Below are 15,218 nucleotides of genomic sequence, written 5' to 3'. Positions count from 1 at the left end.
TATAAAAATATAGTTACTGTAAAGATTGTCAATTGCGTGGATTTGGTAAATTATAGTCCTTAACTCTATGTTCCATTTAGAACTAAAAAAAGAGTGTATTTGATAAGTAAAGATAGCAGAAAGACAGGAAAGGGAAAATTGGAAGGCTTCAGTAGAATAGTGCTAGCATGATAATCAGCTGTCTTATCAATAGGTTGCAGGGTCCTTAGTTTGCCTATTCAGGAAGTTCCAGAGCTTTAAGCAGAAACACAGAGACTGGGCTAAGTGTGGACAACTGTTTTCCCACTTCACATCAACAAACGTGTTGCTCCTGCTGCAGAGCTTATACTAAATCTTCTTGCTATTTTTTTGTTCTTTAACTATGAAGGTAAGAGAACCATAAATGTTCCTGTCTGGCTGTTTTAGATAAAATATATATCAGTCAGAATCTGAGATGTCTATATCGCAGTCTACAACAAAACGTTTCAGTCTGTTTACTTGGGATGATATATCTGTTCTGAGCTCAAGCAACAGTCTTGAATTATAAGAGTAAGGTACTGTGATAGGTACAGCATGTATTAGGATATGCATATGTGTGCTTTCTTTAGTTCACAGTACTCCTGAAATCCTTTATTTCTAAATCAACAACAAGGACAGACTTCTCTTTTGTTAGAGCTGCCTGATTATTGATCTGACCTCTTACAGGTGTGGATGACATTGATTCTGTCTGGCCTTACAGGCCTTCTTCTTCTGTTAGAAGTTAGGTAAGTACAGTATGAAACGAGCAACCTGCTCTGAGTAAGAGGACAATAACAATAATTGAAATATCATATTTTTAACAATGTACAGCTATCACAACAAAGAGGAGAAATAATTTCCATTATTATTATTATTATTATTATTATTATTATTATTATTATTATTATTATTAGTAGTAGTAGTAGTAGTAGTAGTAATATATTATTATATATTAATAAGTCTGGTGTACTGTGCTCATAAAATAATGTATTTTACTTTTTCACAATATTAACGCCTTATTGAATAGGTGTCTAACATGTTATATTGCAGTTTCAGTTCTTTGTGTATATTCTTACCAGAATTAAAAGTTTTCAGTTGAAAGGTTAGAATTTCCTGAGGTTTTAACAAAAACAATGATCAATGATTATAACCACATCTAGTATGAGATAGAGATAATATACAATATTGGAAATTTAGGGCACATTTCTGCTTTTCTTTTTTGGGATAAAATTGTGTTTCTCATGGATTCCCTTGTCTTTTTACAGCTGCATGAGTCCTGTGAATTGTAAATGGGGCCCATATGGTGACTGGTCAGAGTGTGATGGTTGCAAGAAGACACAGGTAATGTATATTATCGTTGATAATCAGTGATGTTCAATAGTGTCAAACAGTTTCAGCAACCTTTGAATCAATTACTTGCTGCAAAAAGTTCTTAATAATGACTGAACAGTCAAAAGGACGTTAGTTTCTAAATGTTATTAATGTTCTTAGGTTCGGAAGCGCACTGTAGAAACATATGGTCAGTATGGGGGAAGCCCATGCCCGGGTGAATCCACTGAGAGACGGGCATGTTTGCCCACTAGAGGGTGCCCACTGGAAGAAGGATGTGGCAACAGATTCCGCTGTTCTTCAGGTGGGAATGGATACAGTACGCCCTCTTAAAATCTGTAGATATTGGACAAAACCTAGACAAAAGTAATGGTTGGTTAATTTTACAAAATGACGTCAAATTGTTTCAGAATCTTATCTTGATGGAAATCAGCTTTTGTTTGACACTTCTGGCTTTTGGAAGCCTTTCTGTATTTTGCCAATTGTTTCTTTATGTTTTCATGATTAATAACAAATAAAAAGCATGCATGTGCATTATATACAGTAGCATATGCTTTGTACAGTATGTACACTGTATAATACACATTGCATATAGTCTTCATTCATCCATTTTATCCATTCCTATTTGGATAAAACACAATTTACACAATTTACAAATGTGTGGTTTACAGCTTTGCAACAAATACAGAAAATGTTCTAAGGGTCATTACTTTTTCTAAGTCAATACATACTGTAAACTAGCTCCTTAAAGGTTTTTACCTTGTAGTGCTCTGGCATTCCACCAGATAAAAATGTCCTTGGGTTCCTCAGGTCTGTGCATCAGCAAGTCCCTGGTGTGCAATGGAGACCAGGACTGTGAGGAAGATGGTGCCGATGAACAAGGATGTTCAGATCAATCAAGTGTGTGTGACAATGATCAACCCCCACCCAAAGTAGAGCTGACTGGCAAAGGGTTAGGATCTGAATCTTCTTATTCCTTTTTACCTGGCGTTCATAGCAATAAAATCAGTCCCATTTTTGGAAAAACTGATTTCTAAGGTGTAATATGCTTAGGCTTTTCTTTTTTATGTTTGCATTTTTAAATTGCTAATTACATATACAGGTAAGCCTTCTCAAAGTGCACCAGCAATTACAATGTGTTAAATGTGAAGTTGCAAAATTGAATAAGAATGAACAGTAGGAGGTGCGACATGGTGGGACATTAGTTAGCATTGCTGCCTCATAGCACTGGGGCCCTGGGTTCAATTTTAAACCCAGGGTGCATTCTGTACAGAATGTGCATGTGGGGTACGTTCATGTGGGATTCCTTTGTGTGCTTTAGTTTCCTCCCACGGTCCTAAGCATACTGGTAGGAAAAGGCCATAACTGTGAGTGTGTTGTTGTGTCTGTGTGTCTGCCTTGTGATTGTGTTGCTTGCTGGGATAAGTTCCGGCTGCCCTGTGGCCCTACATTGGATAAAGCAGTTTGAAAATGTTTGGATGCAACAGTTGAAAGAACAGGAAAGCAAAGCAACTGTAAGTGAATGCATAAAGCTTTCAACCAAAAAAGAGGTTAGCATCACACGGTTTCAGCCTTTGTCCAATTGGAATGTTTTGCTTAATCTTTTAATGTGGCCATTGTCTACTTGTGGTTAGATTTGATGTTTTAAACGGAAAGCTCAGGGGCAGTGTCATCAACACAAAAAGCTTTGGAGGAGAGTGCAGAAAAGTGTACACTGCAGATCATAAACCTTCCTACAGACTGACTCAGAATCTCGTCAAATATACATTCCAGGTGAGTCTTCATATTAACTGTTTTCCCTCCTATCATGTTCATACTATACAGTTTGCATTACATTTATAAAATACAATGATGCCCAATCAAACCATAACAGTCTTCATTTATCTTACCAGGTTAAAATTAAGAATGACTTCAGTGATGAGTTTTATAACAGCTCCTGGTCCTATAAGAAGCACACAGAGTATAAAATGACTTCTAATTACGATGGACACGATTCTCGTGATTTCACTACAGCCCTGTCAAATGAAAAGGTACAGTCTTATTTTTTTCATTAACCTGAATGTCAATTTTTAAACCAAAAGCATATTTCAGAGTGCTAACTTGATCTTGTTATATCTACTATAGTCCTGATGAAAGCCTTCTTTCTTTAAATAGGCTAGTCACATTTGCACTTTACTATGTACATTAGTCTTAATAGAATATGCTGAGATTTTCCAAAATATTGTTACAGTACTGTACATACACAGACACACAGTCTTAGACTACGCAAAGTTTCTTATGAAATGTGATTGTACAAATTGCCAATGAATGGTAAAGTATCAATTGTTAATACCTGTATTTAAATATCTACAGGTTAAAAAGCTTTTAAAACAAAACTGTATTCAAAGCATGAAATCTGTGGGAGCTGTTTGGTATATTGTTTATTGTTTATATGTTGTTAAAACTGTTATTATTTTCATTGTTTTGATGCACTTCTAGAAAACCTCATCAATACACAGAGGACCTTAAATGATGCAACAAATTGGCAATTTAATTATGAATTTTCACCATTGATTCATTGAGTACCACAATTGTAGATAATTGGGTTTAAACAACAGTATTTTTGAAAGAGAAAAGGTGAAATATAAATTATATTATCTAAACAATACATTCATATAGGAGTAAAATAACTATTTCACTAACAGCAGATGGTTTGCTAATGCATGTAATGTAGTATTAGATTGAAAGTTCTGTTTATTGTGATTTAGAGCCACAGACTTCTGGTAATCAAGAATGAGGTGGAGGTTGCACAGTTTCTGAATGGCGCATCTGAGGACTTGACACTTTCAGAGAATTTCTGGAAGGACTTAACCTTGCTACCAGCTTCATATGAGTATAGTGCTTACCGAGATCTTATTCAAGACTATGGTACTCACTTCATGAAGGAAGGCTATCTTGGAGGCCAGTACCAGGCTCTTCTCTACGTTGATTCTGAAAAGATGAAACAACAAGGTAGCACATGAAGACATTTTATACATATTGTATATCTCCTGCAAAGAAAGAAAAAGACACACATGTTGTACAAGTGAGCACAAAAATGAATTCCTAGTATAGGCTTTTTTATTTGGAGTTTCCAATACTATTTATCACAAAATATTATAGACATAACCTTCACTTTTCATGTTTGTCACATAATGTTTGCATGATTACTTTCTAATTAAAATTCAATTACAGTATCGTGCATGCAATATTGTATAAAGCTTTTTCATTGAAATTCATTAAATTATAATGTGAGGGATTTCTGGTTAAAATATATATATTTTTTTGGTTCTCAAAGGTAATTGATCAACAAAGGTTTTATTTTGCTCCGGGTCTAACATGTTCTCTTTCTTCTTGATCAATGAAGGTATATCTAACCTTGATGCTCAAAAATGTACTTCTTCAAGTTCTGGCTTCCTGTTCATCAGCGTGAAGCGCTCAGAATGCAACAAACTCGTTGAGGCACTCAGGACAGCTGAAGGTAATGGTGTTGTGCTTTTTTCATGCTGGAAAGTTTTTGCTGACCTGTAATTCTGCAGTTAATGGATAAACTGAAATTAAAAAGATGAACAATTTCTCTTAAGATAAACGGATATTTAAAAAAAATCTTTTTCTTTTGCCAGGGTATAAAAGAGACAGGATACGTGCAGAAACACAGATTGTTGGAGGGAGGTCAGGTTTTGCCTCTGGTCTTAATTACCTGGATTTAAACAACCCTACAGCAAACAGTGATCTCTATACCAAGTGGGCTGGCTCTGTGACACAGAACCCCTCCGTTATCAAGCAGAAGGTGACAGACCCACAATACATCAATCTCAGAACCATGACTTGCTGTTGATGGACTGTAATTTACACAAGCCAGTGTTGTAGGTTACCCAGAGACTTGTTCAAAGCGAGCTCAGAAAATGAGTTGATGTACTGTAACATGTACTGTAGCAGGAATTAGGGTAATCAATTTGCCTAATAGAGTAACCCACTCAAAAGCTGTTAGAGTGTGTAAGTGAACCATATTATACAGTAAATCACACAGATGATCACATTATGTCGGTTCTATGCAGTTTTCTGGCCTTCTAATTAAATTCAATTATATTTAATGTGAAAATAACAACAATTACTGTAAGTATTCTCTGAACATTCTGTGAATTATTCTGAGCTGAGAAAAAAAATAGGCTTTAGTAAGAAAATACACAGCCTAGCCCTTTAATTTAGGAAACATTTTTCCTGTTTACCTTTGTAAACAGGAATGTCAACAACAGATTGTCATGTTTATGAAATTGCCTCCATCTAAAACGAAAATAGCTACTGTGCTTTTTAAAAACTTTACTGTGGGTAGCTATGTGTAAACAAGTATAAAATGGCCCACAGTTTTGTCGTGTTTGAATCTTTGCTAGTGTTAACGTGAAACAAAGTCGGATTTTCCTTTGCAGTTTTTATGGTATACCAACTGTCTGTTTTCTAATTCTATAGTTGAGACCATTGTTTGAGCTGGTGAAAGAGGTACCCTGTGCAGCTGTGAAGAGATACAACCTGAAGCGAGCAATCGAGGAATATCTGAATGAGAATCACCCTTGCAATTGTAAACCTTGCCAGAACAATGGTATTCCTGCAGTCAAAGACACACTCTGCACATGTGTCTGTAAACCAGATACCTATGGACCAGCCTGTGAGCTTGGAACTCTTCTGATGGAACAACCAGGTGACCAGCACTAAACGCTTTTGAGAACTAATAATTCCTTTTGCTACATTTCATCCAAATGAAACCAGTAAGTCATTAAAAGAGCAAAACTATATAATGAATGCCATAAGCATTGCTTTCACCCCACTGTAAATGGACTACATTACATGATTCAAGATTCAAGATTCAAGATTTCTTTATTTGCCATATACAACAAGTGTATTGGAATGCTTACTCATTCAGCTGTACCCAAGTAACATTAGAGAAAAGAAAAAAAAGCACAAATGACAACCAGACATGGACAATAAATTCAGACAATAGACATTTTAAAACAACCAAGACTGGACATAGTGCAGACAGTGCTAATATGTGCAGGTACTAATTTGAGCTGTTTAAGATGCAGAGTGCTTGGGTGAAGAAACTGTTTTTGAATCTATTTGTCAGTGTTCTGATACTGCGATACCTCCTACAAGAACCCAGGGGTGAAAACAGATCGTGGCCAGGGTGAATTGGGTCCCGAAGTATAGCTCGAGCCTGGTTGAGTGTGTGAGAAATAACATAAATGGATTTAATGTGACATTCATACAGATCATTCAGATCATTCAGTATAACATTATTGTTAAGGATGATAGCAAGTACAGTACAGTGTATGCTAAAGGAAGATTCAGGCTAATACAGCAATGGGCCGTGGGTTTTCAAACAAACTACATAGTTTTTCAAGCCGATCTGGTAGAAGCTACATATCCAGGATTGATTGAATTCTTGCAGAAAGCAGCTGCTGATTTCCTCTACCTTACTCTAAGTAAAAAACAAAAGCATATATAGAATCTTTTAAGGGTTATCAATTATCTTTGTCTTTCAGCAACAAAAGATAATTTAGCTACACCTTTCCTCATTTTCTCTTTAAATGATTATTTTTTACTGGTTATGTCTAACTACATTGTTACAGGCTAACTAAAATAATCATCATGGTGCTGGAGTCCTGCTATGGCTTGCCTATTTCTTTGTTTTTAAAGGAAGCTTTCCTGTCTTGCAGGGGTGATTGATGGCAGCTGGAGCTGTTGGTCTTCCTGGAGTTCCTGTTCGCAGGATCAGAGGGTAAGAACTCGCACTTGCAATAACCCCTTTCCCAGAATGGGAGGAAAGTTCTGCATTGGGGAGCCCAAAGAGACCCGGCCCTGCGAGGATGAGGAACTTGCCTATTTACGGTAAGGGCAAAATCTACTGAAACGTACTGTAGTGTACAGTACATCACCCAGAATTGTCTCACACAGAAATATGAAAAGGAATATCTAATGTAGTCATTGTCAAATGTTTAGCATACATTTCTAGATTAAAAAGTAATTTATCTTCAGCACCAGATTCCAATTATTTTCTTTTTGTTCTGAGAAATATCAGTATACTGGAATTTATGTTATTGGGTATTATGAAATCAATGTTTAAATTGTGAACCCTTGTTAATTTTCCCTAAGTAAGTCAATACAGCATTATTGAAATCTCTTTTGTTCTGTCTTAAGTAATACAAATGTTTGGATATACTAGGAAAAAAACAGCATTTAACTTATTTGATTCCTAGTGAAATGGAACCCCATTGCTTTGATACTACATTGGAACCAACAAAGTCCTGTAAACCTCCTCCTGTGATTCAAAATGGCTTTGTTGAAGTAAGAATTACACCTCCTATCTTTTTCTTAGACTTGATCTTTAGTAGAAAACACTGTGTATTTTTAATTATAGAACTACTGTATGATTTTTGCAAAACTGCATGTAAAATAGACTTTTCATAAGCCGAAGCTTGTTGTTACTCTATAACTTAATCAAATACCCCCCTCTGTGCAATGGTATAGACATTAGATGTGGATTTCATTTTTATGTTCTTCAAAAGAATTAAAACTTTATGCCCAAACACAAGTGTTGTTGAATTTGAGTTAATATTATTGCAAATGCAAAGCAATGTTTCCATTTTATGCAGAGTAGAATAATAATACAATAACTATAACTTATAGCTCTCAATACAATAGCTGTAACATTGGAGTTCAGTTAATACATACAATACAGTATACAGTACATATATAGTGTACTTAAGAAAAAAATGAAAAGCTCTTGGCACAGGGTAAAAAAATAATCTTACCTGTTTTGAAGATGGGAGTCAAGAATTCTCTTTGTATTAATATGATCCTATAAGAGGACATAAAACACTTTGCATCAGTTGCCACTTACTGTATTGTACACTGCATTTATAATATAATCACATTAATTGTAATGTGGTTATATGATCAGAGAGCAGTGTCTTACTACACAGTACTTATGTGGACAATGTAGCACACAGTAATAGGTGGTTTGTCTGTACAGTATATTAGAAATATAATAAACGTCAACCATTGTTGTTTCATGGCATTTGAAGGTGGCTATTAGATTGTAGGAGCACAAAAGACATGATTTACTGTCATTCTGCCCATCTCAAATATACTTCATTTTGAATACATGTTACAACCAGTAATACATTTCAAGTAATCTGCATATAATAGTTTACAAAAGAAAAACTGAAGACTGCTGAAAATGTGAGATTTGTGTGTTGGTCTTGGCAAAATATGAAATGCAGAAAACAGTAATATAAATAAAGAAACAAGATAGTGTAAAGTCTTAATTTGTGTTTACTTTACTCGTAGGATCCCAAAGACCTCTACCCTATTGGCAGTAAAATTGTGTATTCCTGCAAAGAGAGATATTATATTGTTGGGGATCCCGTAGCTGAGTGTGATGAGGATTTAAAGTGGAAAAGATATCCTGTACAATGCATGCGTAAGTGCTGATATTGGTATTTTAAGGTACACACAGAAGTGCACAATATCAATGGTACATCTTTAAATTATTGTGATATGTTCATAAAAGCATCATCAACTCTTTTTATTACATCAATGAGACTGGTGACAGTTATTACTACACCATATATGTCTTGTATATAGCCTTGTGATCACATTGATCTGCTCAAAGTCAAATATTATTTTTCAGTGTATGAATTTTTTTGACAAAAGTTCAGATCCTAATCTCACCCACTGCCCCTCTCATTCATGTTTACATATACCATATGTCTCCTTCTTCCTTTAACCTTTCAGCTGCACCCTAGCTCATTCCTCTAGAAAGTAAGGTGGGGCACTCAGACTTACGGTTGGGTTGACATTCCCAGGCGAGTAACACCAACCCAACCTCTAATACATTTTGTTTCTATATCGCACTTAATAGGGTGCGAACTACTAAGGTACATGATTTTTTTTTCAATGGCCCAAAATTTAAGGGGTTGGGAGGTGTGTCTCCAAAGGCTTAATCCAAAGTTCTGAACACAAAAATCTTCTTCCTGTAACTGATGTTTTCAAACAGGATTTGCATTTGAATATTTACAGGGACAGTCTGTCAGCCTCCAGACTTCATGGCTGACGTGAAAGGGACACCCTGGAAGCCCAGTTATGAAATAGGGGAGAAGATCGTAATGTCCTGCCCAGCTGGAAAACAGTTAGAAGGGGTTTCAGAAATCAAGTGTGACTCCAGCCTCAACTGGTCCCCACAGGTTTCAAATACAAGATGCAAAGCAGGTACTGTATACAGTAAAACACTAGTAAAGAACTATTGTTTACCTTGTAATAAACGTGATATTTATTTTGTCAGGATAGGCAACACTGCTTGATATTCACCCTAAAGATTTTTCCAAAACCAAACAAAAATCGTTTTGCTTTTGCAAAGAGGTGCAGATATTTTCACAATAACAAATAATAAGCATGGGATTGTGATGCAAGTGGGAAGGGTGTATATATTACTACAATTGTTATTTAGATATTTGTTTTCTATGTACAATACATTTAACAAATACAGAAATCTTTCTAGTAGTTTCATTGTCAGTTAAAAAAAATCTAACAAAAAGGAGACAATCTGCAAAACTGTGGTTCATTAACTCACATGAACCTAATGTAAGTGGTTAAAGAGAGTTAAGGAAACAGGAGATCTTCTATATCAGATTTGGAATAATAGCCCATAAGTCTATGTGAATTGATCTGTTTTAGCACCTGTCAAAACCACAGTTCGACCTACACATCAATGCAAGCCATGGGAAAAAGCTGACAAGTCTCAATGTATCTGTAAAATGCCTTATGAGTGCACGTAAGTATAGGCTTTTCATACTAGAACTGACTTTAATTAGTTAAATTAGTGTTTTTAACGTGATTACTATTGAACACCCATACTCAGAGCACAGAAAAAAGCACAAGCCAAAACACAAATTGTATCTAGCTGAGTACTGACAACATTGTGTCTAATTTTCCATGAGGGAATAAATCTTAATAATTCAAAATACTAAAATCAACCAAAAATATATGGTTCATTATATTTTCCACCTTTTTCTAGGTCATCTTTTGAAGTCTGTGCCACTTACGTGAAAACAGGCCAAGCATACAGACTCAGCATCTGTAAAATCCATGCTCTTGAGTGTCAGGGACGCATTTACAACCTAACTGAGGAAAACAAGTGCACATCCCTCCAATCCCAGAGCAAGGCCTGTCCTGACTGCCAGCTGTGGGAGAAATGTGATGGTATTTATTTCTTAATTTCACAAAATTATTAAGAATTCCTATAACTCATGACTTGTTTGAAGTCTTTCCTAGCAGGAGAATAATTCCTTTCAAAGGCTCCTGAGATACTCAATCAGCTTGAATCCTTAGCTAACAAGGAATCCCCATGTCCTTGTACACAGAGAGTTGGGTCTTGCTGGTAATGAGACCATAAGGATCCTGCTGTTAGATGCCTGAGAGTTTGTGTCAATCAGCTTACTCTATTGTCTGACAAGTCCTCACTGTCCCTGTGTGGTAGAGTGGTTGTAAGTACTGTAGGTGAGTTTAGATACAAAAGTAAATAAATGGCATTCCAAATTTGGTAGGTATGAAGTATAAACTACCTGGGAAATCCAAATAAAAAATACCTACTACATGTCGTACATTCTCAACGACTGATTATTCTTTGATTTCAGTGGGGACTAACATGTGCATATGCCGAGAAAATGAAGAATGCACCAAAAGTGGAGCCCATATCTGTGTACTTGCCGGAGAGAATCCTGCTGCCCAATCAATGACAGAGTGCGAAGCAGGTCGGAGACGATGCCATGGAGAGAATATCTCAGTCGTTAGTATCTGGCCATGTGAAGCATAAAAAGAAATGTGAATAAAACAGCTTCAATGCTGTGTATAACCATTGTACAATGTATCTTGTATTAAATATTAGTAAGTGGTTCTTACGATTTAAGACTAATAAATGTAATCTTTTACTTTCAATCATAATGGTAATAATAAAAAGGTTTAAACTGTTTTGTTTACGTTTTCTGGTAGTGTATCTCACAGACCTTTGCACATGAAAACATTCCACTTTAACGTGGATGTTAAAGGATTCAGGATTTATTCATACTTTTAGAACAAAAAAACCCCGAACAAAACAGAAGTCTTGTTTTTCCTCCAAGCTCTTTGATTTATTTACAAGGTTGGATTTCTTTTTAAATATTTTTTTGTTTTATTTGTTTCGCTAACCAATACCTTATCAATTAGAGGTCACACTAGTGAAAAGACTACAATTCAAGCTAAATCATGAAACTAATTTGTCTTCAACATGTTTGGATAAGGATGTTTCAACAGACAATGTTTGTTTACCTTTTGCTGTTTTCATCTTTTTTTATTTGTTTAAATTCTTCCATCCCTCTCTGGGATAAATACAACAGAGCAGCTAAGTTACTTATTTGCAAACATAACTCTCTGAGACCAAACCTTGCATTTTTATATCCATAACCATGTTGGTAGTTGCTGTCTTCTCTGCTTGCTTATCCCTCAAATGAAGATGCATAACAGATTCTTTCTTGGCAGCAGAGTTTCTTGAAAGTCTCAGCTTCCTGTTTTTAATGTCACCCAACCAACTGACCTCCACCAATTTGTCAGGTAAATCAGTAAGGTAATTAGGTAATTCCCAATTTCCTTCTGGGAATGTCAACCAGACAAGAGTATCTGGTCTCCTCCATTACCATTTTGTTAAGTTGCTAGTACTGTAGTTCACAGGTCTAACAAGCAGATCCTGCTGTTTTTTGAAAGACACAATGACATAATCTTTGACTGTAAAATTGGTAGCTTGTTCCAGATTCTCATAACTTTTTGTGTGCCTTCAGCTCTCAGTTTTGTGTTTCACTACAGATTTTTAAGACGTCTGTAGTCAACTTTGTTAATGGACTCTGGTCCTCACATAGAGAGATATACTGTAGCATGTGCAAGAATCAAATGATTCAACACTTTTATCCCACCAGAACAGGACCCAAAGTATGCCTGGTTGCTCTTCTTTTGGTTGATTCAACAGTGGCAATAATTTATATGCAGCTTGGTGTCCAAAATTCTGCATAATATTCAAAATATGAGTTCATCATACAATTGTAATTATAACATCTATTTGAATTCTACATTTGCTTTAGATTATTTTTTTTAGGGGAGGTGAGGTTTCTGGGTGCAAAAGATGTGTTTGAGAGCAATTAGCTTTAACCACAGTTTTGCTAAACAGGTGTTCTGAAGCTGGTGTTTTCTGTCATCCAAAAAATATGTCTAGCTAGAAGCAAACTACTGTATATTTACTGGTCTGATTCACTAGTCCACCTTACCAACCCAATAGGTAACCCAATACCTGATGGTCAGACAGAAGTATGTAGACCGACATATGAACTGCAAAATAGCTAAATTTGTTATATAATAAGTTAAATAAATTACATATAAACCGTCCTACACAAATTATAGTTTAAGTAATATTATATTTATATTTCTAATATACTCCTCACTCCCAAAAATCAGAATGGCATGCTCTATAGGAGTCACCCATCTTGGCTTAAATACTTGGTAAGGCCCAATACAGTATGCAAGATTTACTGTACCATATTTCCAGAGAGCTAATGGTAACAGAAAACTTGCCTAATGAGTCTTGAGAGTTTACAGTACCACGAGTGATAGACATTCAGAAAGGTAGAATATTTTGGAATGTCACTTCTGATAAGTACTCATTAACCCTAGTAACTAGTAGATGAGCTTTCTACTGAATTAACTCTTTTAATACAAGGTATTGTATGAAGACCTATTTCCACAACTATATAAGCTTCTATAGAGTAGAAAATCAAAATGTGTGAATAATGTGTGTGTTCATGCATCTGCATATTGCACAAGAGGTGCGTGCCTACTTAGGATTTTGAAGTGATTATTTGCACTATCCATTTAAGTATATTTTAAATCGATACGCAATATGGCAACTTTCTATCCCTTACTAATGTATTTTCTATAATGGAAAAATCCCTTGTGCACAATCAAAGAACATATGGACATGACCAAGACCTTGAAGAGACCTTTTCACCCATCTTCAGTAGCTAATCAATTAATTGCTAATCACCAAATGGACTAGAGAGACAAAATTGCCTCTTCATATCTGTATAACTGTTCTTATGTACTGTAGTCTGTTTGGATGCTGTTCGCTAAGGATCTTATCCAGTTGTTTCTTGATAGAAGCAAGAATATCAGATTGAGTAACAAAGCAGGACAGTTTTTTCCAGACTCCTGTGACTGTTTGTGTAATAGAGTTCCTTTTGGTTTTGGTTTTAAAACTTCTCAATAGTTTTGTGTATGGTCATTGTTTTAGTGTTTCTTTGTTGATCCGGAACAAATTAATTAGGTTGAGTCTGTCAATGTCTTGGAGGACTTGGTACTGTATACCTGAATCAGACACCTTTCTAGTCTACACTGCCCAGGACTAAACACATTAATTTCTCTTGTCAGTCTAGGACATTTCGTTGAGCCTGGAAATGTATCTCTTCTGTGGACTGATTCCAGAGACACTTATTTGTTGTAACATGATTAACACAAATGTACATACTGTACAGTATATTGTAAAATGTAGTCATACTAGTACAATATACCATTTCAACATAATATTCTTTGTTTTGAATTATACACATTAAACTACATATCTTAACATTTTGTTTGCCTTTTATTGCCACATTGTCTAGAAAAGTGTTTTCAAATCCCAGTTCAAAGGGACCACCCTGTTTGCTCTTTTCTACTCTAACAGAGCTCTAAATCTACAGTACATTGCTGAATGCTGACTTTAATTGGTTGACTTCTTTGTTTAGATTATTAGTTTACTTCTTTCTAACAACATTCTCAATTTGCTTTCTCTTATTGACACTCTAAGATTGATATGGATTGTTGCAAATAATACATCGCATTCTGCATTTTAAGAACTCAAAGCAAACTTAAAAATATGTCCTAAACAGTACAATGAAGTCAGTTAGCCTTCTGTGATTAAAAGGTCGGGTCCAGAGTAAATTATTAGGTGTTAACATAAACACTTACAGTAAGTTTTCTAAGCAAGACATACCACATTGTGATAAATGTAGTAATTAAAGGTTTATTGGCTTTTACCCAGAGACATTTACTGTACCTAATAAGATCTTTATTTAAAACAAAATGAGTATAGCATTGCAATACCAGTACTACTGTACACAACATTGTATATAAATGATCATTAATACATACTATATAGCAAAGCGTAAACGTAATAGAAAAGCATGCGTATGGACTAATGCTGCTTTTGAAAGAGAACTTTTTAGATAAAAAATGAGAAAGGAAATACTAATGCTATTAACTATGTAGCACTGAGCCAAAATCTGTTTGAGAACACATTGGAAATATTTTTCTTACATGTATAAAAGGTCGATCTTTAGAAATATATATATATATTTTACCATTTAGCTTTCCAATATTTTTCAATGAAGTCTGCTTATTACAAAAAAAACATTTAGAATTTTGACAGAACTTCTGAATGACTACTCAGTGTGTGGATTTTCAGTAGTACTTCAAAATCCAGAAGTCTTTCTCAGAAGAGAAACCAAATTTTATATGAAGCAAAATTATTTAGCATTCCCCATCATGCAGAATGTTCATTTGGATTGCTGCACATTTCATTGCACCAAGGAAGCAAAGATTCGAAGTCCTTTTGGTTTTTGACTTCACGGTTTCCACGCAGAAAAGATGTTTCCCTTCCTTGGGGCATTCATATGGACGCAGGCACTCACATTTTGAGTCTGTGAAGTGGAAAAATATAAGAAGTGCAATTTTAAGTGGATGTAAGACTTTTTTTTATTGTTAAT

General features: G+C 35.3%; 2 protein-coding genes across 3 annotated transcripts in view; one reads left to right on the top strand and one right to left on the bottom strand.

The window, feature by feature from the left end:
• The first annotated feature begins 228 nt into the window (after nucleotides 1-228).
• Nucleotides 229-11,366, top strand: c7a (complement component 7a). The gene is made up of 18 exons (XM_006626914.3): nucleotides 229-367; nucleotides 685-743; nucleotides 1,263-1,338; nucleotides 1,489-1,630; nucleotides 2,137-2,278; nucleotides 2,961-3,099; nucleotides 3,219-3,356; nucleotides 4,074-4,317; nucleotides 4,712-4,825; nucleotides 4,968-5,134; nucleotides 5,812-6,040; nucleotides 7,056-7,227; nucleotides 7,596-7,683; nucleotides 8,689-8,821; nucleotides 9,421-9,609; nucleotides 10,075-10,171; nucleotides 10,415-10,599; nucleotides 11,034-11,366. Exons 1-18 carry the CDS (start codon nucleotides 362-364, stop codon nucleotides 11,210-11,212), a joined length of 2,499 nt encoding a protein of 832 aa, XP_006626977.2. The 5' UTR covers nucleotides 229-361; the 3' UTR covers nucleotides 11,213-11,366.
• A 3,090-nt stretch (nucleotides 11,367-14,456) lies between these two features.
• The window catches only part of c6.2 (complement component 6, duplicate 2), a 65,023-nt gene continuing 64,261 nt past the window's right edge, over nucleotides 14,457-15,218 (bottom strand). For both annotated transcript variants that reach the window (XM_069187207.1, XM_015368178.2), the window contains one exon: nucleotides 14,457-15,152. In XM_069187207.1, the coding sequence (XP_069043308.1) occupies nucleotides 14,983-15,152 (170 nt within the window). In that variant the 3' untranslated portion in view covers nucleotides 14,457-14,982. The remainder of the gene's footprint in view (nucleotides 15,153-15,218) is intronic.

This window comes from Lepisosteus oculatus, chromosome 3, assembly GCF_040954835.1.
Source record: "Lepisosteus oculatus isolate fLepOcu1 chromosome 3, fLepOcu1.hap2, whole genome shotgun sequence".
Lineage (NCBI taxonomy): Eukaryota > Metazoa > Chordata > Actinopteri > Semionotiformes > Lepisosteidae > Lepisosteus > Lepisosteus oculatus.
This window is presented reverse-complemented; position numbering and strand designations above follow the sequence as displayed.

What these genes read in the sequence shown, in the direction of transcription:
- c7a (XM_006626914.3), top strand. An exon ending in CCTCCGTTATCAAGCAGAAG is followed by an intron (nt 5,135 to 5,811) that starts GTGACAGACCCA and finishes CTAATTCTATAG; the next exon opens with TTGAGACCATTGTTTGAGCT. An exon ending in GCTGTGGGAGAAATGTGATG is followed by an intron (nt 10,600 to 11,033) that starts GTATTTATTTCT and finishes CTTTGATTTCAG; the next exon opens with TGGGGACTAACATGTGCATA.